Below are 26,030 nucleotides of genomic sequence, written 5' to 3' on the forward strand. Positions count from 1 at the left end.
AAAACTAGAAAGAAGAAGAAACGACGATGAAGGAAAAAAAGAGAGACGTAAATATAGCACGGTTTGTTGGTAGGGGAGGGCTAACATCAATCGAAGTTCTGCATATTCGTTGGTGAAAGCATGACTGCGTAATGTAAAATTTCCATACAGGCCCTACTCTACATATTAGAAAGAGAAATGAAAACAAGTAAGGCATTAATTTAAGCTAGATATTCAAGCTGACGTTAATAGCTGAAGTCAGAATCGGGACTAGAATGAACAAGTTACGGTGTATTGGAATTTTCTTTCATTTCCAAAAAATAGGGATTTAGTATATACGGAAGTCACATTGTTGTCATTCAGACAAGATGAAGTGATGATGTGGTCTCACAAAATTATTTAATCTGTCACTGATCTTGGCACTTTATTAACCTCTATATACTAACTGACTAAATTCTGTTTTAGACACGAAATCTGAAGGAAAAAGCAAACGAATTTGTCTGTTTCTTTTGTGTTGCTTGGAAATTTGCAAGTAGGGGCAAATGTTGGCACCTACGAAGTTACCAGGGATAGTGAAGTTTGGCTACAGGGGATTTGTGTGCTGTTAGCATCAAGAAATTTCGACCGCACTGTGTGGATGATTTTCTTCTGTTTCTAAAGCAAACTTGAACACAGTGCGGTATCAGAATAAAGCGGGAAAGGTTGGTGAAGTCAGACATGGGAAATTGTTGATATAGGAAAATAACACAAAAATGTTTGTATCTTCCATATGCTTTTATATGGATGTGTGTGTGTTTAGAATATTAAGATTGAAATATTTTGTATAGTGCAAGATCCAGACCACAAAGAATGCCGCCTGTTCAAACATCTGCACCTTGCACGCTATTCTTACAATGCGAAATGTAACTGAGAAAATTAAATCCTAAACATTCAGAATGCGACCTTGCGTTGATACTTTACTGGTAAACTATATAATATGCTATTTAAGGCCATACCTAGCCGTGTGAAAGTAGGCCAAAGTGAGATAAACTTCACTGAACTAGTCACAAGCTCCTTCTCTCGTTTTCTTCTTACACGTAATATAGGCCCGGATACGAAAGACACGTTAGCACTTCACCCCCTCTCCCTCCCCCTTCCTTAGCAACGAGTGTGTACTTCTTACCCTCATCTCCCTTCCCGCCCTCCCCCCCCCCCCCCCATTCTGACACACTTCATGGCACAGACAGCAAGACGATCATTCGATGTTGAATCTCCCCCATCCTGAGAAAGAGTGATCGCCTTGATGCAAGCAAGCCGTACACTCATGAGTAACTTCATATCCACTCAAGATTACCATACGGTCCGGGCTTAGTCTTGCTTGTTCAGTCTCAGATGGTTCTGTATACTAGTACCCTTGCCATGTTTTTCTGCCTCGAGACAACCTGAGCGAACTGTGACAAAGTGATGAAATATTGTTTTTCTCTTGTACCCATAGGCGTGTGATGTTTCATATTTCCAAATACGGTCAAGAAACATGTAGCTATGCTAATAACACGGTTACATAAGCATGATAAGATAACTAAAAACTTTCGCTTTCTGAAGAGGATAACACTTTGCTCACATTATTTAATGTCTATTTACCGTGATGGCAGTGATGATGTGATCCAGAGGTCTTGTCACATTAAGTAAAACATGAATACTGTCGACTTCTCAAGGTCAAACATAACTTATTACCGTAAATTATTGTAGTGTGACCGACTGCTTAACATTGAGTAACGGCACATTTTTCAGAAAAGCAAGCTTTTATATATCTCTTTCGTGTTGAGTAGTTCTTTTTGAGTAAGAAGACTTTACCTAATTAAAACGGATCTAATTAAGTGTATGCACAACTGCACCCGCTTGAAAATTCGAGACGTTTTTGCCACAATAATTGCTTTACTCTGTACAGAATATTAGGCGGGATAGCGAACACATAAAGTATTCCGTCCGAAGACTTTGAAATGTACTGTAAGTGAGTTACGTTCTCAGTGAATTACACGTATATTTGATATTCTGTATATTTCAGACAGAAAAAGTCACCACCTGTTAAATTATCTCGGGTTTTATACATGTAGTCAACGTATACTCGCTATCACCTAATCTTCATTTTTCACTCGTGCACCAGGTCCCTTGGCATGCTTTATGCATTCTTAATTAAACCATAAACCACGACGAAGAGTTATCTTGTTGCTACGCGAGTTGTCGGAACGCCATGTTCTGAGGAAAGATTAAATGAAGTAGCTTTCGTTTCGAAGACCTGGAAATATGATGTCAGTTTCGTATCTGACTAACAGATTGACAGAATACAGTGCAAGCAACTGAAGAGCCATTCTCCATTATTATTTATATATTATTACGAGAATAAACACTAATCTCATTTAGAATATAAATTTTGAGTGCCTTCCAGGCTTTCATTCACATCCTGTGGTTTATATTTCCATGAGATTCATAGCTACTATGCCATCAATATAATATGTCCGTCTCGCCCCTTGTGTTCTTTTCGCGTTTGCTTAGTCTAACACATACATCAACAGGATGAATTAAATTTTAGTATGCGGTGACCACACCACACCCCTAGCCCCCATTCAGTCCGAGCCAGATATCGCCCATTCGCCGTCCCAAGCAGGTGCACACTGTAAAGTTATGCCTTTTCTTTAAACGTACACTCAAATTGTCCCTCGCTGCACAATACGATTGGCCGTAAACACACGCGATGCGACAGCGCGTACTTGACGGAAACCGTACACGCGCTCAACTGCTGCTAGCCCAGTTTTGGGGTGCAGAGTTTCTCCTAAGAGGTGGTTAAAGCTCAACTTTGCCCATACCTCAATATTAATGACTCAGCAAGTTATCACCAGACTGTGTCTGAATCGGTCCTCCATCTCCCATGATAATATATACAGATTTGTCATCGTTTTGTATTTTCTTTTGGTTGCTTTGTAGGTCTTCGACACCAGTATGTATGTCGGATCCTCTTCCATTCCCTTGAAATAAAATGGAAGGAAAAAAAACCCGCACCGACGAAAACATTGTCGTCAAGAATACTCTTCTTTAAACACCAGGGTGCGGTGTCACTTCTGTACAGATGGAGTTAGCAATCAATTATTAGTGATCTTCTTTTGTCATCGCCTATTGTTGAGACTGGATGGGCTTTCGGCGAATTGGGTTGATTGGGTGACGGGAAATTTCTTTGCGTTAATCAGCAATCGTGTTTATTAAACCAGTTCGGAGAAAGCTTATTTCCACATGCAAGTGACTGCCCATGCGCAAAGTGGATCACCGCACTCCGAACTATAATGTACACACACTCGCGAACACACACGCACACACACACATGTATATATTATATATGTGTATGTATGTATATCCACATTGTATACATAATAGATAGATAGATAGATAGATAGATAGATAGATAGATAGATAGATAGATAGATAGATAGATAGATAAATGTAAAACATGCGAAATCACATCATAATAGATGTATGGAAAATATCCAGAAAGGAAAAAAATGAGAAAGGATATGGCGACTGATGATTTATACTGCCTGCCTCTTTTCACGGAGGTTATTGCCCAAGAACCTGAAGTCCCAATGTCACCCTGTCCAATTCTCAATTATCCTTGGTCATCAATATGCCAGGTCACGGAACGTTTCTCCGACTCCGACGAATTGTTGATTGCAAAAGAGGAGGAGGAGGGGGAGGAGATATAACCAATTCTTGAATTGATTACCCGATTCCCAACATCTATAAACACTACGGAGTTCGGTCGTCATGTATAGATACGACTCGGTTTCTGCAGGGACACGATGTAGCATTAATGTCAGGTTTTTAGCAACAGTCCCAGCCACTTGATATTGGGTCAGTAAATTAGGTCCATTCATCACGCGTCTTTTTTTTTTCATCCTTTCACTACTTTGCCATCCTTAGCCACGTAACCACGCCGCATACAAACACACAAGACATGCAGTGTCACAATATTCACAGACATTTTACAAATAGAAATCTTGAAAAATTTACGTTTACTTCAGTTGTGATTGTATATAGCCGGTTCATATCCTTTGATGTAATTAGAAAGCTGATGTATATAAAGTACGCAATGCATGTCACATATACGGAGAGGGTTTCTTCGTCACATGTTATCAGGTCTACGTAAGAAGAGATATCTGTCTGTTTCTCCCCCCCCCCCCATCTCTCAATCTCAATGTCTCTATCCCGCCGTCTCTTTAGACTGTTATGGTGAATCCATGTTATTAGTATGTCACTTGAGAACAAGTTTGACAAAGTGTTCGGTGTCCTCTTTCCTCACTGAAGAACATGAATAATCTGCCCCAAAAAACAAATGTAAAGTTTTTTTTTCTCGTCGCCCTCTTCTAACACTCTCTCTTCTTGTGTGTGTGTGTGTTTATGTATGTGTGTGTGTGTGTGTGTTGTGTGTGTGTGTTGTGTCTGTGTGTCTATGTGTGTTGTGTGTGTCTGTGTCTATGTGTGTTGTGTGTGTCTGTGCCTGTGCCTAAATCCAGCCCTCTTATGGAAAGATGTTTTTAAAATGACATGCAGGTAGTGTTTCCATCATGTTCATGTATGGTATTGTCTGCCAGCTCTAGTTGATCGATTTGTTGGCTTATCATATTGTTCACCCTGTATTCATCTCATTTTTGACTTAGGAAAACATCCTGGTAGTATTTCTTACGCTGTCCTTGAAGTCCCTGTCTGTCACTTCTCTCTTTCAGAGCCGATGAAACTGATCCGTACTCGTCCAGAAGAAATATGAGTACGCAAGCCGCGCGTTGTAAGGTCCGCGTGAAAAAACAAACAAACAAACAAACAAACAAAAAAGATGAACATTGGAATTTGTAATCGACTAACGCAAGACGAGGTATTCTTGGTCATATTGAGTACAAATTTTAAACTATGCCTATAAAAAAGATGAACATTGGTATTTGTGATCGACTAACGCAAGACGAGGTATTCTTGGTCATATTGAGTACAAACTTTGAACTCTGCCTATAAAAAAAAAATACGGAAGATTATTATTTGTTCTTTCAAAAGCAATACGGGTGTGTATATGGCTAAATACAATCGATATCAAATATTCGTTACTTTTTCTACCAACGATAAGGTTCCTGAAATCTATTTTTCGGAATTATTGGAAACTATACACTTGATTATCTTTGTTTTGATAGATCATGGAAAAAAACCCCAGATGAACATTGGTCTTTGTGATCGACTAACGCAAGACGAGGCATTCTTATTCGTATGGAGTACCAACTCTGAAATGTGCCAATAGACCAAAAACTTACAGAAGTTGTCTTAACATAGTAGGCAGTATATTCCATGCTTTCCATTACATCATCGTCACTGCAACAAGAGATTCCCCCATACGTCAATCAAGTTTGATAGATCAGATTTGACGGTTGTAAGGTATCGAGTTTTTATGACCGGTAAGTTTAGTGAGTTTGGTCTATGAAATACAAAATAAAAAAATATATATAGAGTGGCTAGTCTCCGCACTACTTATCCTTATTCTTATGTTTGCTTAGTCTTTAATATCACTTGAATGTTCTGCAGTAACACGATGTTACGGCCCGTATTCGACCACGGAGATGAGACGCACCTCGCTGATTCGACCGATCCCGCAAACGAATTATTTCTGGGGAGCACGAGGGAAATATAGAGATGGATAGAGACAGACAAGGAGTATGGTAAAGAGATTGAGAGGTAGAGAGAGAGAAAGATAGAAGGAGAGAGGGAGAGAGATGGGGGGGGGGGGAGAGGTCGAGAGCAGAATCGTGACTCTGATGTATCCGATGGAGAATCAGGAGTTGATCCCTTCGTGCAGGGGCGGTCCCACCAATCTAATGACACGCGTCCCTCTGTGTTGCTCAGCAACCGTAGCCGGTGATGATGGCTTTGTCAATACACTCGTCTTCCTTACTCGAGGAGCGTAGTCGCGCAGCACGAGTGTCTAGTTTTTATTGGTAGTCCGCTGAAGGAGTACAGTTCTTCATTAGGGTCGACGCTGCTCTCCACTTTGAAGGAGCACTTTTAGGCTAATACTAATTACAAGATTTTTTAATCCACCATATTAGCACGATGTTCATATTTTTTCTGCTTGATTATATAGTGACACAGATATTTTTTGAGGCTAACGTGGCTGTTATCATCTTTCCTCCAAAATGATACCCTTAAGGTCGAGTTCCCTTGCCACAATTAATGTCATTAAGATTACAAACGCCTCTATTGGTCAGATATTTTTTGTGTTTGCACGGTCTACTAAAATTGTTTATGGGCCCTACTTGCTTGTGTACACATGAGTGTGTACACAATCATGTTTAATTGATAAGCCGTGACGATTGTTGGAAAGTCTGTCGGTAAAAGGGATTGAGAGTTACAAGAGAAAGGGGGGGGGGGGTTGAAACAGGCAAGATATCTTTTCATCAGAAAATAGATCTCATAGATCTTTAATTATTCATTTCTTCCATTTAGCACAGATTGTATTTCCTCTCTTACTATAAGAGAAGCTTGTACGTGCGAACCGTTTTGTAAGTACCTATTTGCAATTTATGACATTTCCGTTTTGGACAATACAATAATAGCATCTTCTTTGCACACACCTTTCTCTTGTTGACGAGACGATATGGTGAATAAAAATCGTGTCCAACGGCAATATCACTGCACTCTCTTGGGGACGGGTTGGGGGTGGGGGAGGGGTGGGGCTGGACGGAATCTATGTATACTGTCGATTACTGCTCTTGCATTTTTCTTTTTTTATTCTGCCCAATTATTCAACCGTGACATTTCTGCCTGGCTATCACTTACGTCTACCCACCAGCGTTTAGCGTGCATGATTTGAGCGATAATTCCGCTGTGAACGTTACCAATTGTCTGTCTTGGAAGTGTCTACAAGCAGGGTAAGGGTCACGAGGGGAAAAAATGCGTAAATTGCAACCGCAAAGACAGGATCATGTTTTTACCGTTTTCTCAGAGGTATTCGTTGTTGTTTTTGTTACGTTGTTTTTGTTGTTGTTGTGTTTGTATGGCTTTGGGGGGGGGGGGGTCGGATCAAGAAAGAAATTCTGTGATTTGTGAACATAACATTATTATTGCGAACCAGCGAGTCATGTATGCATAATCAGCTTGTGTGGAATTGAGATGGAGTAAAATCATAGCGTATCATGGTGTTGTTTTGACGGTTTCACGTGTTGTTGTTGTTGTTGTTGTTGTTGTTGTTGTTGTTGTTGTTGTGTGTGTGTGTGTGTGTGTGTGTGTGTGTGTGTGTGTGTGTGTGTGTGTGTAAAATCAGACTGATTTGATTGGGTGTTTGTCTTCTGAAGATGTGAACTTTCCGATCTTTGCCATTGCGAAAACTATACTCGACAATGATGATAGTTATAGGGATTAAAATCAGAGTAATAATCAAGCTCTTGAAGTGCTTGTTATTATGATGAAAATGTGTACAGTAATTCATTAATACAAAATAATCTTGATGATAATAAACATAATAACACTAATGATAGTGATAATGGTGGCAATAGCAAAATAAAGATATTTTGCCTTTCCCTATCCATCATGCCCATGATGAAATGACGCAACCATCAGTGAGATTTCTGATTTTCCACTAGTTCTTGCTGTAACCATAGTAACCGAAGCATTTCCGTTACGAGTTTAACCAAATCCGTTCCAATGTGCACCCAGCTCACACATGAACACACGGACAGAGATTTCATGTTGCACGCATAGGGCTAGTACACTAATTAGTCTTGGGTCAAGAGGGAAAACATAGAAAAAGCATCTTCTCCTGAGATGTTCGCACGGCGGGTTGATGGACTGAACCAAGAATATCCTGTTTAATCTTTTCTCAACCAGGGACTTTGGATAGTACAACACTATAATGGGGATTTCTGCGCCAATCTGCACTTAAAGTATACAAAGGGTTAAGACCTCAGATGCTACCCCATTGCGATTAAGGTGCTTCGACGTTGAAGAGCTATATTGCACTCCTCTTAAAACGACTACGGTTATAACGAAGTTATTTTTGGAACGAAGTAAAGATTCAGGTTGCAAAGTTACTGTGTTCACATATATTTATGTACTTTTCTCTTTTGAAATATAGAAATTTCGATATAACGAAGAAAGAAAATCACCAGTTCAGAGGGCTTTGTTGTAGCGGGATTCGACTGTACTCTTTATCTTTGTATTATTAATTTCTCTCATCTGGTTTATTTTTCCGCATTGCAGGGCGAAGCAGCAAATCAAGGATGCGATCCTCCAGAATGACTTCACCAAGAACTTCGACAGCGCCCAGACGCGGGAGATCGTTGATTGCATGTACCCGAAGACCTTCAAGCGGGGCGAGATCGTCATCAACGAGGGTGACACGGGAGCTCACTTCTACGTCGGTGCAGGTAGGCGACGTCGAGATGGTCGAAATCTAAAACTGCTCAAGTCAATATTGCATTCTTTCTTTTAAAGTTTCGGATAGCCATAGGCATAGGTATGAGACACTGAAATCGATGACTTGTACCCTCAATGATTGTCCGTGAAAGTGAAAATTGATGATAAATGAACTAAATGAAGTTTTGGTTGAGATGGGGCGTCAGGTTTCCAAGTTCATTGTCGAGATAATGAGAAACCTCTTATGAAATATGAAAGATCATAAAGGTCTATGGAATTCAGAGTTCATTTCATGAACATTGGTTTTGAATGGCTGAGATATCCAAAAACAAAGAGGTCTTGAAAGATGTAATTGCTCATAAATGACGATTACCATACATATCATTTTCTGACAGTTATCTCTACGCAAATGTATATATTTTTGTTTTTGTTTCTATTCATGTCTAGTTGCCATGCGGAGCTAGTGTAAGATAGAAGCAAGGTTGAAACACATGCTGATGTAAACTTTCTGTAGTATCTGATCACGCTAAAGAAAAGTACATGTACCAGCAAACTGTAATATAACAGCGTATTGACGTGGTCATTAATATAGTGAATAATTGAGTAAACAGCTTAATTTCTGATCGTTATGTACGGCTTTGCCAGTCATTTTTATGGCGACGATTAATTCTACATGAGCAAATTTTACGCTGGATGGACAGATTTGATAGTAGTTGTGTGTGTGTGTGTGTGTGTGTGTGTGTGTGTGTGTGTGTGTGTGTGTGTGTGTGTGTGTGTGTGTGTGTGTTTTACGCAGAAACGCTAAAAATCAGTCATGAGTGGAAAGTCAGCTGAGCTGGTAAATGTGATTTGCATGTCAAACATTGATCGGATCTGTAGCGTCATTTCTTCATCGCGTCTGAAAGAAAGCACCTCCCAATCTTCCTGCCCGTATATTAATCCCGAGTATATTCTTTCAAGTACAGCCCTCCATAACCAGTCGCCGCCACCCCTAGACTGACCTTCTGCCACTAAGGGCCACTGTCAAACAACAAAAACAACACCAACAACGAGCGGAATCAGTTACAGTGATGCGCTATACTAGATTTCCTACCCTTTCATTTTGTCGAGGACTTTTTCTCAAGGCCGGTAGGAGTGGAGTTCTTTCCTCTTTCTAAACCCAAAACTCCCAGGCTCGCTCTCTTCCTTTCTTATTTTATCACCGAGTCTCTTTCTCACTGAGGGATATAATTTGCATCTCGAGGCTAAGACGGGTGACGCGGATATCTTGCAAGAGGAAATTTAAAACGAAATCGTTCATGTATGCAGATATCAGTGTCTCCGCGAGCATGCAAAGATGTGGCGTCTGTTAGCTCACTCGTCAAACGCAAACTTGACTTTAAATAGAAAATTGCTTTCCCTCAAACATTAGAGTATACAAGCAAAGAAAAAAAAATGCGACAAAAATGACAAAAAAGCAGGAAAATCACCCAACATGCCCAATGTTCATCCTCGCAAAATTTTCTTTCCCCAGGGGCGACTGCTGGGTATCTATTCCTGCGGATGTTTGAAAGTAAATTGTATCCTTGGATTTGTTTTCCTCATCCCTCCATGAATAATGCGCCGAGTTTGGGGGCGTCAAATTTTACGCTTCACATTGCAGAAGCACGTGTTACGACGTAGGATTCTTTGATACGTTTATGCACATAATAGTTGTCGTCGAGGCGCTTTTACGCGGCTCAAAGTTGGCGGGCTCCAGTATGGTCGATCCTTTCGTTATCAGCCGCAAGACCAGAGACAACAATCATGAAAAATGTGTCCTTATGTAGATAGATAGATAGATAGATAGATAGATAGATAGATAGATAGATAGATAGATAGATAGATAGATAGATAGATAGATTCTCTCTATCTTTTCATTCTCTTTTCCTCTACGTCCCGCTCCTTCCTTTCAACATGTTCACCGTTTTCGTAATTACATTTTTGTTTAATAAGACATTAGCATTTTCATCTAGGGACCTATACAATACAACAAGGTCTACTTTTTAGTAGCTTCCTCACATTTCGTGTTTGTAAAATGCCTTTTTCTTCATTACATCGTTATCTTGTCTTATTATATAGATTGTATCATTATATTTGTGTTTGAGATGTTTAACAATAAAATCAAATTTAATCAAATCGAATCAAATCAAACAGAAAAATTGATAGGTAAATAAATAAAAGTAATAATAGATAAATTCATCAAGAAATACATAAGTAAGTAATTAAATACATATAGACGTATATAATATGTATTTATGTATTCATACGTATGTATGTAAACATATGATATATATTTATATTAATGCACATATATTCATACAAGCATAATAATGTACATAAAAGAATACATCTATTTCTCTCGCTCTCATTCTCGTTCATTCTTTCTCTCGTAATGTTAAGTTAGACACACTTAGGTATAGCCTTGATGGGAATTACAGTAGAATTGTATATTTGACATCGTTTTTATGGGCTGGGAAGTAGGCAGCGTTATGCTGTATTGGTCCTCGATGTTTCGACAACATCTGACATTGCCATTTCTATCGGTACATCTTATCTTCGCGTGCCGTAAGTTCGTCGTGTACAGCAGAAACCGAAAAGTCGACACAATTTCAGTCATTCCGTGAAATAATGCTCAGTTTCGACATGTATCTAGTTTTTGTTTTGTGTATGTTTGTGTGTGTGTGTGCGTGTGTGTGAGTGTTTGCGCGCGCGCGCGCGCGCGCGCGCGTGTGTGTGTGTATGTGTGTGTGTATGTGTGTGCGTGTGAGTGTGTGTGTAGAGGGGGGTACATTACCTTCGCATCCAATGAGGCACTCGAATGATGTTTTGTCTCAATGAATTTATGAAGCCCCAAATTTATTTAAACTAATTCAAGTGTAGTTTGCCCAAAAGGCAAAAATGCACAACCGCAGCATTAAATAGGGCTTTTCACCTCGCGGAAATGTTAAAAACATGTCTCAATATTTATGGAAGCCACCGACAATTGGGTGAACAAGACGCTTTAGGCCATCTGAAAGTGACACATTTCTATCTGTTTGTGTTTAAACAAACTGCTCACCGAAGTAGCATTGTAGAAGCAGTGTGCGAGATCCTTCAATAAGAACAGGGAATATCAAATGACGTGGATGAAAATCGAACACGGAATTTAAAGTGAACGCATGCCCTTATCATCATGGCATATGATGTAATTGCTTTAGGCATTACAAACGGTGAATCATCCACATTTGCCACGTTTGCTCTCTACTCTACTAAACTCCAGTTTGCTTCACAAGTTCTTAAAAAAACCACGCATATTTGAATGAACATAATATATACATCACAAATATGAAGATGCTGTGTATGTAATGTCTGGCATATTTTTATATACCATATAGATAATCAGATGGATAAATAGATAGATAGATACATAGATAGATAGATGGATAGATAGATAGAGAGATAGATAGAGAGATAGATAGATATATAGATAGATAGATAGATCAGATAGAGTCACCACGTGGTTTTGTTGTTGTTGTCGTTGTAGTGTATGATTGAATTATTAACTTGGGATTTGAGGTGGATGCCATTTGGAAATATCACATCGCTGTTGATGTTGCACTTTGCTCTTATGTCAATCAAATTCAGAAGGAAGAAAATAGGAAAAATTGTGTAAAATTCTCAGTTCACACCGCGCTTTATTGTGTGGTGGTTACCACTGGTTACGGGACTGCCGTATACAGACACTCAAGGTGATAACTGTGTAGTAGGCCTATGATGTACAGTCGAGATTCGTCACTTTTCACGCACTGTTATGACGAAATCTTGTCCATCGCAAAAGACTTGTGCATACTACCAGAATGTAAGCAGGCGGGTTTATACATTCCTTACACCACAATATGATACATTGGGTATTTTTTTTCCTTCATTAAGATCAAGGAAACAAAGTTCCTTCACCGCGTTGAAATGTCATAGCGGAAATCGTCTGCGTATATGCTCTGCATGTTCTATAACTCCAGTAACAGGAATGAAACGCTATTTGGCATTTAAATGTGACTGGCAAATCCCACTTTAACGAGCCACAAATCAAATCCACTCTGCTGTCTATGAATTTTTATCTAATTTAGATGAGACACGCTTTGATGGTGTGACCAGTGGCGAGTTTGCAAGCGCCTATCATAAGTCTTTAGATACCGTATAAAACAGTGATCTATTGTCGTTTGTCTTTGACAAGAAAATCGCACAGAATGTTTGACAAAAAAACAAATGCTCAACACAAAAAGCTCAGGGAATCACCACAAAATATATCTTTTTATCGCCACCGACTCATTGCTTGCAGTTTTCCATGCAGAAAGAAGGTTAGATGCGATGAGGTTCTGTCTATAAAAGCAATATATAACAATATCATGAATATCTTTATTTAAATGAAAACAACTCGACGCAAGAATTTATCAATATGAATACAATATCTTGTAGTGCATATGTAGCTTACTGAATGAATTAACTGTGTAAAACAAGGGCGGAAAATTAGTGGCGAGAATCATCTTTGAGAATACAGAATAGCTTGACTGGCTGATCTAGATTTCTATTCTCCATCGTTTGCTACTTAACAACGTCGCTTCCTGCACATATGGAGTTAGTACGGTGTGTAAGTAGTTTACTGCATGTCCTATACATGATTGCTAATTTGTGTATCGTTGCTCAGGTCAGTAATGGAGTGTGTGCGTATTTAAGGGGCTGAGCACTAGCTTTGGAACCGTGTTTATCTCTAGAAACCCAATAAAATGTCTCCTATAAGGTTGCAACACGAACCAACACTCATAAGCTCTCGGGTTTTGTTTTTCTTTTCTTTCTCTCTTTCTGTTCGCGCTGTCTCTCCATTCTTGAGCTAACTGGCAGAACAAACAGGGTCATTAGAAGCTCATTAGCATGCCACCACATAAGGACCATTTCACATTGATCGTTTGAGCTGTGCTCGACGGAAGTCATGAAGCCCACACAGTGCATGACATTGTATTCCCTTGAATTAAAACCCGAACACTTTTCTTGCCACCTGCCTACCAATGCTCAACAAACCGGGAAATAAATGGAAAAAGAAAACCGATGATAAACCAAATAGAATGCGTCACCGCATTCTGTGACGATATTATTATCTTAAAGACCTCGACGCTCTTCTTTTCGGTCCGTCAGAAATGCGAGTCTGTTACTTGCTGTACCGACATGTTTTTGATAAAAAGAAAGGGGTCCTGCGCCTTCTTAAATGCAGAACAATGGTAGCTGGGGAGTTGCGCCATCACATCTTAAAGAAAAGTACAAAATGCTGAAAGTCTATATAGTGCAGTCATGCTTTTACAATCATAGGCAGTGATAGGTGTCGTTTGTTGTTTTTTTTTTCAACGCATTGCGTGCAAGTGGTATTGTCGTGTGCGTATACGGCTTTACCGAGGATCATGATGGGAAACTTTGACTGAAAGCAATGGGATTCACATGCAAAATTGACTTTGCGAAAATAAGTCACTCAAGATGTATATACCGTCGCTCTTGCGTGGTTGTTTGTTTTGTATATCAGATACGAGATTCTATAGGAGAGAGAAAATTAAAACGCGAAACCATTTTAGAGCGCCGTTCTTGATGTTTTGCAACCCCGAGGTGGTTCATTAGCAGGCAGGCTCGATTTATTCACGCACAAATTGTGTATACAATTTTGTTCATTCCCTCAGAACTCGTAGCTTGCATTGAGCATTCAGTATTCACTTGCTATATTTTTACTGCTTTTGGCAACGAAAGAGGGAAGATATACACTGATATAGCATCCAATTTTCACGTACACGAGGTTGACTGAATTAAATCCCTTCCTCCCGTCCATCCATTCCGATTGTTATTAGTTTGTGTTCATTTTTAAGGCTGCGGGGATATTAAAAGAGAAAGGAATATCGTTATTATTGATGAAGTCTTGAACAAAACTAATTTCCTTGTTCAGTTGTTGTTCAACTCGACTCATTTGCACTTTTCAGCAGCAGGTCTATAGCTACCTTTCATCATACGGATATGTTTTCCCATACAAGGGTTTGTAGTTGCTATTGAAAGTGTTGAATGACATGAAAACGATAGAATTTATCCTCTCATGTGCGGGTAGCACTTCTCTTCGTCCTTCTCAATAGTATCTGAGAGCTGAACAGGAACCAAACTATCGTATAGTCTGATAATTTGACGCGACGCTCCACACGTTGAAAAAGCCATGTTGATGATGATAATGATGATGTTGTTGTTGTTGTTGCTGCTGCTGCTGTTGTTGTTGTTGTTGTTGATGATGATGATATTGATGATGATGATGATGATGATGATGATGATGATGAAGCATTTATTTTTAGCTCCATTTATCAGTAGAAACATTCAAAGGCGCCATGTTGCATACTAGTATATCACAGGATGCTGTTTTTTTTTTTCTTATAGGTACTCTCTTCCATTATCACCATGATCTCTCCTCCCTGGTTGGAGTGAAGACAAACGGACAGAAAAAACACAAAAACCAATTACAAAAGCTTGATAAAAAGGGGGAGGATAACCAACCAGAGAGTTAATAGTGGGATTTTTAAATTCATTGTTTTATTTCCGTTTCGCGGAAATATGAGTAACAATCACGGTGCAAGTTGGACTATATAGGCGATAATATAATCGCCTCCTATCCCTCTCATTATATCGAGTTGTACACGAAGGGAGTATGCAATTGAGTATATATGAATATAAGAACGACCCAAGTCCATGGAAGACCATTTCGAGTGAACTAAAAAAAACTTCATATTTTTTTTGTTTTTCCAATAATATTCTATTTAACTGTGATGGGAAGGCAACATTGTATATACAAATTAGAACATATATTATTATGACAATTAACATTAACATTAATTGTGGAGACGCCATTTTGTGTGATGGACTTGGGTCGTTCTTTGATTCATATGGACTTGGGTCGTTCTTTGATTCATATACAGTCAAACCTGCCTTAGCGGCCACCTCTCTATAGCGGCCACCTGTCTATAGCGGCCACTGAAAAATCCCCCCGAGAGAAAAGCCATGTTAAAGACCCTGTGTATAGCGGCCACCTGTCTAACGCGGCCAGCGGCCACAAATTTTGTTTCCCGCGGTAGATTTTAACCTGTCTATAGCGGCCAAAAACCCGATGGAGCCGTAGCCGAGCCGATAATTCAGGGTATTTTTCTGCTTTTTAGCCGTGCCAGTCATTTCTGGGCAACATTCAGTCATCGCCACCGTTGCATTCATCACTTATTCAGTCACAATAATGCACTAATTCATGACTGTGCACATGCTACATCTAGACGTGTACTGTGCAACAATTTCATAAACACCGGCATTGTTCTATGCATGATACACACTTGTGCATACGTACACACATAAATGTACATGTATATACAACGATGATACATGTACATGTAGGCAATGCACACAAAGTTGGATTACCTGTCTATAGCGGCCACCTGTCTATAACGGCCACTTTTTCCGTATCCCTTGGGTGGCCGCTATAGACAGGTTTGACTGTATATGATATTCTGCTATAGAGATGAGAGAAGGACGAGAGAGGGCGCTATAATATGAATGTAAGAATGACCCAAGTCCTTCATTCTTACATTCATATAAGATTTAACTCATTTATTTCAGGCACTTCCGGGGGTAATTAGGACTTATCATTTACACACAAGATGAGTCCATGCATAAGCTACAATTTCCCATGTCAAACTGAATTTGGCCAAAAATTGGACTTGGGTCGTTCTTATATTCATATACTCAATTGTATGTCCTATTGTCTGTAGTTAAGCAACTGTGATGTACAACTCCCACTCCCTTTTGGAGAGTCACCATTGATAAATCATTACTACTCTGTAACTCGTTTATGAAGGCATATGAAGACAATTCTATACTTCATCTAATTTGCTTAAAATGTGACTACGACTACTTTTCGTGGAATTTTGCATTTCCGTATCTTTTCTATCAAATGGCAGATTTTTATATAAAAAACTTACCATTGTTAAGATTTATTGTATCTATTACAGCCAATTTTACCATGGAAGTAGGGCCTATATTTTCCCTTTGACGACTCATTCCTCATAAGAACTAAAACAGCAACGACCCAAAAAAGAAATATACATGTATTCGGCAAGCAATGAAAAACAACCATACCTTTTCCGCAAATTTATTTTTCGAAAATCTGGATAAGAAGAAGTTTAATTCATTTATTCATGTGTTTAATGTTTTGAGTTGTGTTTTGTTTTTCTAACCATGTCTGAATTATCTCTTTGTTTTTATTCTCATCCCCACCCCCACCTTCCTTTTCCAGAGGGAAAGTTGGAGGTTAGCCAAGGAGACAAATTTCTCGCCTCCATGGGCCCCGGTAAGGTCTTTGGGGAGCTGGCCATCCTCTACAATTGTACCAGAACAGCCACTGTGACAGGTGCGTCGTGTTTTTGCTTGTCTGGATTTTTGTTTGTTTGTTTATTTGTTTATCTGTATGTCTGTCTGTGTGTCTGTCGATGTATTCGTTTATTGCCAAGTCTAGTGGGCATTTCCTTCTGTTATTTCACCTGTCTGTTTTGCACACTACCTCCCAATGTTTGCTCATTGCATTATTGACTTTAAAGGGACCCAAGACCCAAAGAGAAATGTGGATTGAGTGAAAGCAGCAACATTAGAAGAACGCATCAGTAGAAGTTTGAGGAAAATCGGACAATCGATGCAAAAGTTATGAATTTTGTAAGTTTTTGGTGTTGGAACCGCTGGATGAGGAGACTAGTAGAGGTTATGGCGTCATGTGCGGACAACAATATAATGAAAATATAAAGGGAATTCCACAAAAATTCATTTATTTTTCATCAAAATTACACATTCCATCAACTTTTTACTGGCATAATTTTATGGGTAGCAATTATACCCCCTGCTTTCTGAAAGCGGTTAGTCAAGTGCTCTTTCATTATGCTATAGAAAAATTCATAATTTCTTTGGATTGTTGTCCACACATGACATTATAACCTCTAGCAGTCTCCTCATCAATTTAATTCAATTCAATTCAAAGTCAATTTGACTCCTTGTCTCCTTGGCCAATTCAATCCAATGGTTTCCACACCTAAATTCTAAAAAAAAAAATCATAACTTTTGCATCGATTGTCCGATTTTCCTCAGACTTTGACCGATGGGTTCTACTGCTTTCACTCAATCCACATTTCTCTTTGGGTTTTGGTTTCCATTATTGTGACCATGTAACGTGAAAATAACTGCGTTTGTTTTGTTTGTTTGTATGTTTATATATGTATATATATATATATATATATATATATATATATATATATATATATATATATATATATATATCTGTGTGTGTGTGTGTGTGTGTGTGTGTGTGTGTGAGGGAGAGAACAATAACGTGCGTGTGTGCATGAGGATGATACTGTGTACTTTGTATTTATGTTATGTTGTATACGATACGATGTGTATGTGTGCATGGTTTTCTTTTCACATGTGCGCAGATCAAAAGTCCTTGCATTAACCAACATTATTAAATGGCATAACTCATTGTCTGTTGGATGCTGAAGCTGGGTAACGATCTCTTCTCACAAACGTGTTGCCATAGCAATAATTGAAAGGCTGAAGGCAACTGTAGAACGCAGTAGGCAAAGTAGCGTTCAGTGACTCACACACATGGCAATGCATAGCAGACAGATACCTTACTAAATACGAGCAAGATGCTGAGTATCAATGTAAAATATAGCAAAGTTTGACCCCAAGTTATTTAGCAGCCCTATACATACTTTCAACAATCATATATCTCTTTTCCCCCAATAGATACAGAAGTGTGCATGGGAGTTAATAAAAGATTTGTAAGATCAAATATCAAAATATTTCCTTAATAGAACTCTAACACAGCTCTCTTTATTTTGCTGTACGGGAGAAATATAATGACTCGATATAAGCCCTTCTAATTCATCAAGCGACATGGCAAGGCATTCTTTTTTTATGAGACCGTTGATATCCTGACAATGCATGTTTCCAAGAAAAAATATAACAGACATGATAAATCTAATATAGGTTTTTAACTATAAACACATCCATATGCATTTTTATGACATTGATTAAAAGGTAAGGAGAGAAATGTACGAGGGACATTTAACTAGGAATGGCGTAGCAAGAGATAGTCGTTTTTTGTTTCGCATTGTGTGATGTTTATTTTTTTTTTCGTTGTTGTTGTTTTTTTTTAATTATTACAACTTCTTCATGGTTTTTTTTCTGTCTCTTCAGCCGTGACTGACGCTAAGATCTGGGCCATAGACCGGACCGTGTTCCAGATGATTATGATGAAAACGGGAATGCAGCGACACGAAGAGTATTACAACTTCCTAAAGAGGTGACTTTAATATATAACTCGCTTGCTTGGGAGCATTTAGTGTGGTGATGAATGCCGGCAAAATGCATAAACGTGATCGTTCGAGTGGTTGGCCCCACGAACATTAGAAGAAGAAGAAAAAACAGAGTACTTGATATCCTAATCTATCACCTCCTTGTGTTTCCTCGCCAAGTTCAGGTGGCTCTCTTAAAACGAACTTTTGTCAGTTCTGTTTTCAAAGAGTCTCTATACAGAAAAGGGCAGTAAGCACCTAAAAGAAATCAACAGTCACCCATCAAAAAAAAAAAAGAAGAAGAAAAAAACGCAGCGTCGTGATGAAAACCCGGGGTATGGGCAGACTCGAGGCATGTACTTAATATTGTCGAGTGAGATAGCCATGGCAACGCTTTTTACTATTACGCTGCTTAGCTGTCGTGTATTACGCGGTTGTTGGTGTCAGTAATAGCTTTGCTAATGAGTGCCTGTCAGCAATGCAGGAATTTCCGTCTTGGGGAGGAAAGGATTTACGGTATGAATATTATGAATTAAAAACACGAAAAATGAATTAAATTTTTGCCTATGTATTAATACCTGATTTGCAATACCTGATTTGCAATGTCTTCATTGTTTTTGTTTTTGTTTTTGCTTGTAATACATGTATTTCCTTTGTGCCTATAATAACAATAGGTTATCCAGTGGTGTTACCATCTTTCTATAGCCTTTCGAACTTGTTATCTTAATCTCCCCGAGTCATACAAGGGTCATACGTGTTAGAGCATTGGTATCATCATTATATTTCTCATTCTTGTCATTATCAATATTTCTCTCGCTTTCTATTTTTTTTTCTTCCGTAGTGTGCCTTTGCTCAAAGATTTGTCTTCCGATAACCTCTTCAAGTTAGCGAATAGTCTGGAGGTTGACTACTTCCACGAAGGCGAGTATATCATCGTAGAGGGCTCCAGAGGGGACACCTTCTACATCATATGCCGAGGACAGGTACGTCCACACGCAAATACGCACGCACGCACACACACACACACACACACACACACAAACAAACACACATATACATACATGTATTTGTATTGACGTACATATTCCATGTGTGTTCATTAACCTTATATAAAAAGCTGTTGACTGTACATGTCGCCATGCGTAGGGACCTTCAAAGGCGCCACTGACATGGCGCTCTTCTTCCGTTCTCCGTGACATAATGATAGTGACAAACACAGTGTTATGGAACGCTGAAGGGTGTTCGTGCGTTTTCAAGCTGTCGACGGATACCAGAATAGAATAATGACGCTTGAAAGTATTGTTCAAGTAAGATAAACGCCTGGATCATTATTGTGTGTTCATTAGCCTTGCGCTTATCTGTGACTCTGGACCTGTTATTTGTTTGTAAACGCCTTCACGCTATGGCTAATTACGTGGTGCACCTGTGTCTTTTTAATGACATCATACGATAGACCACACACAGAGATTATATGAATGTCTGTACTGTAATTGAAGAGTAGCGTCTTTTTGTCAACCTTTTTGCCAGTGGCCCATGCATTAAAAAAAATTACAAGTCAGTGGAAAGAAGTCAATGACATGTAGACATTCAATTTGAAGCATATTTCATGTCAAGCTTCAATTGTTTGAGATGAATAGGCGTCAAATAGCGCCTTAATTTGATTTTACATTTTCTCTAGGGTCCTTCGTTTGTTTGATTTGAAGACAATGTGCAAAATATTTAATAAACTAACTATAAAATTGCATCGAATTCTAAGCGACACTCTTCAGCTTCTTTTGTTCAACATGAGAATATAATGGACATTATTAAATATATTTCTCAAAGGCATATTTTCAGCAAATACATGATTATGTAAGTGACATCATCAGAGGAGATTGTAGTTGAAGAAGACTGACGGAGAAGTTTGGACAGAAATGAAAGGAATCGTTTGATAATAATAATAATGATAATAATAATTGTTTTGGATATAAACTCCAAATTTTATTGTCCAAGAAATTCATTTTGCCCAAGTGATCGTGGGCCCGGCAGCCACTGAGCAGCGCCAGATCGACGTTGCTCTAACCTTTTCAACTGTTGAACGGCAAACAAGGTAGCAGCAACTCCCATCTTTTAACGTCTTTTTGGTATGACGCGGCCGGGGTTTGAACCCACGACCTCCCGATTGTGAGGGCAGCCGCTCTACTCACTGAGCCAACACATCGGTACAAACTACAAAGCATGCAGACCCACACTAGATTACCTGCAATGATCAAATGCAAATGATATTCATTTCTGAAAAGAACCTATACTGAGGAGGGATATTTTTTCCCTACGAAGAGTTGAAATGTGTGGGACATTTCTATGAACTCTCTTTGCATTTATTGCCACATTTATTATTACGGCCGAGTTACTCTGAGCAGATCAAAGAACTTATTACACAGATACATGTATGTGTTTCCAAGTTATAACAAGCCATTAGCATCCAAAAGACTTCATGGATCATTTCATTTCATATAATCCTCATATTTTTAACCAAAACTAGTTTTGCCTTTTTGTCTTTTTGAATAGAGTGCCACACGTCGAGCCATGAGCGTGAGCGATATATTGTATTCGACATCACAGGGCATAGAGATACATACTGAAGAGATGATCTGATATCTATGGGGTTTGCAAGAGCAAATCAATCACATATCAACTCTGAAAGGCAACGGCACCACCAATTAGATTCTCCACTGCAGAATAAGCTTTAGAAATAGGGATAATTACAAATGATGACGAACGTAACACTAACGCACTAAAATATTGATCTCCCTGTCTCTACGGCTACAGGTCCGGGTAACCCAATCCGTTCAGGGCCACAAAGAACCGCAGGAGGTGCGGATGCTGGACAAGGGCGACTTCTTCGGCGAGAAAGCCTTGCTCAGGTGAGACCATTAGGGACCATTAAGTAATTACCGGCCCCTGGGCAGGAGGGTACAAAACCTGCAACTCGCTTCGCTCCCGCTCTTTTTTCCCCCGTCAGAAAATTTTTCCTAAAATTGCCCTGGTTGTTTGCGACGCTTCCATCACTCATTATTTCTGTTTTGGAGATACGACCTTCAAAAACTTCGGTTGTCGCCGTCCGAGAGAAATTTGCAAGAGTGATCAGGATATTAGCAGTGGTAGAAGAAGAGCGATGTCCAAAGTTTTTATATAGTTTGCCCGAGGTAACGATACATTCAAATGAAAGGAAAATTTGCAAAATGACGGACACGTCAAGGAAATTGCAGCGTTATGGAATGGGTTGTGTAAGACTCCTTAAAGACTTAATCGATGCCGTCGCTAAAGGTTGTGTCAAAATGTTTTACATCGATCAGTCGTGTACCGAATATGTTGTATAGGGTCTATTGACATATTAAGCGTTACCTGCCGTAGACTTCATGCCCAGCATTTGCTTGGCGAAAGGATGGATTTTGACAAAATGTTATCCACTCGATAAGGTTAGACCTTTCTTACCGTATCATAATTTTTTTGCACTAGGCCTATTCCTTCCTTTGTAAGAAAGACGTTAGTTTTGGTTAAAATTAGTCTTGATCATTAAATGATAAGCCCGATAAAACGATCCCGCTGACCATACCAAGCTTTTATCAATGAGCTTCGCAAAATATTTAGGACTGCATTAATAATTCTGTGACAAGCAACGCATGCAAAAGGCTAAAAAGAAACAAAATAACTTATAGAGTTTGTGAGTGAGGAATGGATCTCTTTTCTTATCTGCATCCCCTGCACTGGTAAGAAAAAGGAGGTTCGTTACGTCCAGAAAGCGGAACACAACGGCAGGCCTGGCATGTTGCGTGTCGTGTTTTGCTTCACGTACTCTTCGGCTCGACATGTGAGTCCACGTGCCTGCCGTCGAAAAAAAAAACAAACAAACAAACAAAAGCAAAAGCGTGATGATACGCTTGCAAAAAGCCGTGTGCACGTCCGGTAGCTACCGGGGTGTAGCCTGAGTAGTGTCAGGTGATCACATTTGCCGAAACGTGCATGAAACAAGACTACTTACATTATCTACAGAAAGCCTCGAGTTAACACAAACACATCGCCAAATTTCTGGAGTCACTTCGCCAAATGCGGATGGTGCGAGGGTGAAGTCAGGACAGTATAAAAGACAGTATAAAACTGGGGTTTTGTGCAATACAGAGGAGTGAACATTTGCCATTAATACTGATTGAAGAATACGTCATCTCGCTGCAGGTCTTAGGAAATTATTGTGATTGAACGACACCTAAATGAAAATGAATATATGCATTGTCCCTGAGATGCCACTCCAATATTCTGCAGTTGGACTTTCAATCTGCACTAAAATATACAACAAACAAACAAACAAACAAACAACAGTTCTCGACAACAACAACCTTGAAATGATTAGAACGGGTGCTAGTTTGTTGTGGTTTTTTTCTTTGAGAGAGAGAGAGGGACAGAGACTTTAATATGCTTTTACATTCATATAAGAGACTTATGATTCACGCGTATGCTTACACAAATTTTCTTTTGTTATTATTTGCGGTTATCACGCTTGCAAATCGTGTGTATAGTTTGATTTTGTATGATTTTTTCCTATTTCCCCCCATCAGCGAGGATGTACGGACGGCGAATGTGCTGGCTGACAAGGGAGGCTGCGAGTGCTTGGTAGTGGACAGAACGTAAGTAGAGTGACCTTCGTTTTAATACGCTCAAATGCAAATTTATCTCACTTGGATGTGGCTCTTTTTTTTCCTATATACTCAAACTATGTCATCCAAAACGGGTCACCAGAACGAAAAATAAGAATGCTTATAGCAGTCGCAGTAGAAGTAAGACGAGTAGACGAACAGAATTTCAAATGCGTACGTTTTTCACTTTATTACACCCTCGGTGTATGTTTTTTCCAGGTTACATTCGTTTCGATAGTGAAGTTGACTTTGGTAGATTAAGTTAAAATCAAACCCTCCTCAACAGTCGCAAGTGCCAAGTTAACCCAATTCTGCAAGTTTTTATGCGAAAAAAATGAATATTTTTATCGTTTTGTATAACATTCTTTCGAAAGAGGGGGGGGGGAAAGGAATTTGGGGAAGAGTTTGTTTATGGGGCAGTGGAGGACTTACAAGATGATGACGTCATCAGCTCACATGATTCCATTCAAAGTGACGTCAAAGCCTTGATATTAGAGGCTTCTTTGATGTAACGTGACAAGCATTTCGTGAACAACTTGATGCCTTCTATTGCAGTTAACAACAAAATTATTCATACCCCTGGGAATTTTTTAGTTTTGAGCAGATTTCTTACAAGTAAAGGATGGAATGACAGTGATTGGCTGTTATATCTCAACATTTCTATTGTTATGCAAATGAGGTGAAACTGGAATTAATGTCAATTTATAGAGGACGAACAAGAGTAAAAAGTTAACACCCGATCACTATCACTCCATACTTCACTTGTAAGAAATCTGCTCAAAACTAATAATTTCTTAGAGGTATGAATAATTTCGTTGCTAACTGTATGTATGTATATATATATATATATATATATATATATATATATATATATATATATAATGCACAAAAGTAAGCCTATACAGACCATTTAACCCTGAACGATATAGTAAAAAAACAGTTATGATTATAATAAGCCCTGGTGATTCGAACAATGTTTACAAAACTCAATTTGATGGTATAACACACTGGTAATCGGAAATCACATTTCTCCACTACGATAAGTGCAGAAGTACACAATCAAACAAAACCCTTTAAAAAAAAAGGTCGGAAAGTCCAGAGTTACAACGCCACCCTGGGCAGTGCTTTTTACTCCATATCGTGAGTGAACAAGATACACGCTACCCTCACTCCAACGTTCCCGGATGTACCCCTACAAATCAACGTCGATGTCTACGGTCACGTGCCCAAATACACAACATGATCCTCCCCCGAGTTTTATGCCGGTAATGCCCTGATATCCTGGGGATTGTATACTGATCGCGCGAGATCCAACCGTCGAGATTCACCAAGGACCATACGCCACAGAATACTGCAACGCTCACGAGCGCGTAAGAAAACAATGATAACTTCGCGTTTCGTCACCGTTATCTGCTTCTTTCAACAACAGCCACAGACGGAGAAGAAAAGCACGAACAATGGCAGAGAGGGAAAAAACGACAACAGCAATACATGAACGTATTAACAACAAAGAGCCAAGCGTGATTGAGACAAACCTGGGATGGCTATTGAATTTCAGTATAGGATTTTGTCCCGTAGCCTCCACAGCTATATGCTCTCGTCGCAAAAGATTGCACGTCTTTGCAATATCAAGCGATGAGCACCGGTCTGCGTACTTCCCCGCGAGATTACGACAAGATTTTGTGAAATAAGGTCATCAATCCTCCGGCTTCTGGAAATGTGAATTAGCAAGTCAAATTAAGTCCGTAGAGCTTTGTCAGTTCTTCTCTCGCTTCCTTTTTTCTTTTCTTTTTCCCCGCTCCTCTTGTCTCTCTCTCCTACCCCCTGTCGTTCTCTGATTTTCTTCATAACGACTTTTCTTCTTACCCTCTTGAATATTGGAGGGGTTGTTTTCCTGCCATCAAAATTGACTTTTCGTGACCTTCAGCTTAAAAGAAAAAAAACCAAGTGTTTACCGTCAAATTTCCATAATTCGCAGAATTACTGCGCTATTCGAATTATGAGTTATTTATCACGGTCATAAAGTTTTCTTGTGAAGAAGTCGAAGTGTCCGCGACGGGCGCCAAAAGTCCTCTTAGGCTGCGTTCACATAGAAGTATTCGGTATTCGCTATTCGCTATTCGCTATTCGCTATTCGGTATTCGGGCACCGAATACACCGCCACCCGCACCGTCAACTCACCATCCCATGCAGTGAGGATTTCTTCCTCCTACATCCCAGCAAATCTTATTAACAATTTCTAAACTGCATCAGAATGTCAGTCTACATGCTTATTTTTGCTTAAGGGCAAATCCATACCAAAAGTGTCATTATTTCATAAACGAGAGACGGTATACGCTGCAAGAAAATCGAACAAGCTCGATTCCCACTTTGCTATACTTTTCGCAGCTATTCGTACTTTCGAATAGTGCCCTCTTATGTGAACCGGTGTGAGGAAATCCTATCGTTCGATTCAAGCTATTCGCGTGCCCTCGAAAAACGAGCCCGAATACCCGAATAGTATACTTCTATGTGAACGCACCCTTACAGTGGTTTATCACGACGGTCCGTGTGCCTTGCTACCTGCACC

The 26,030-nt window shown here is 39.3% G+C and overlaps 1 protein-coding gene across 1 annotated transcript in view; it reads left to right on the forward strand.

Annotated features, from left to right (window-relative positions):
• LOC139720703 (cGMP-dependent protein kinase 1-like) overlaps positions 1–26,030 on the forward strand; it is a 56,140-nt gene that overhangs the window by 16,097 nt on the left and 14,013 nt on the right. The window contains exons 2-7 of the mRNA XM_071632057.1: positions 8,239–8,405; positions 16,742–16,855; positions 18,694–18,799; positions 19,633–19,774; positions 21,600–21,694; positions 23,384–23,452. Of these exons, the coding sequence (XP_071488158.1) occupies positions 8,239–8,405; positions 16,742–16,855; positions 18,694–18,799; positions 19,633–19,774; positions 21,600–21,694; positions 23,384–23,452 (693 nt within the window). The remainder of the gene's footprint in view (positions 1–8,238; positions 8,406–16,741; positions 16,856–18,693; positions 18,800–19,632; positions 19,775–21,599; positions 21,695–23,383; positions 23,453–26,030) is intronic.

Source organism: Diadema antillarum, unplaced genomic scaffold, assembly GCF_040938485.1.
Source record: "Diadema antillarum isolate AM-2024a unplaced genomic scaffold, OU_Dant_1.0 scf00000132, whole genome shotgun sequence".
Taxonomy (NCBI): Eukaryota; Metazoa; Echinodermata; class Echinoidea; order Diadematoida; family Diadematidae; genus Diadema; species Diadema antillarum.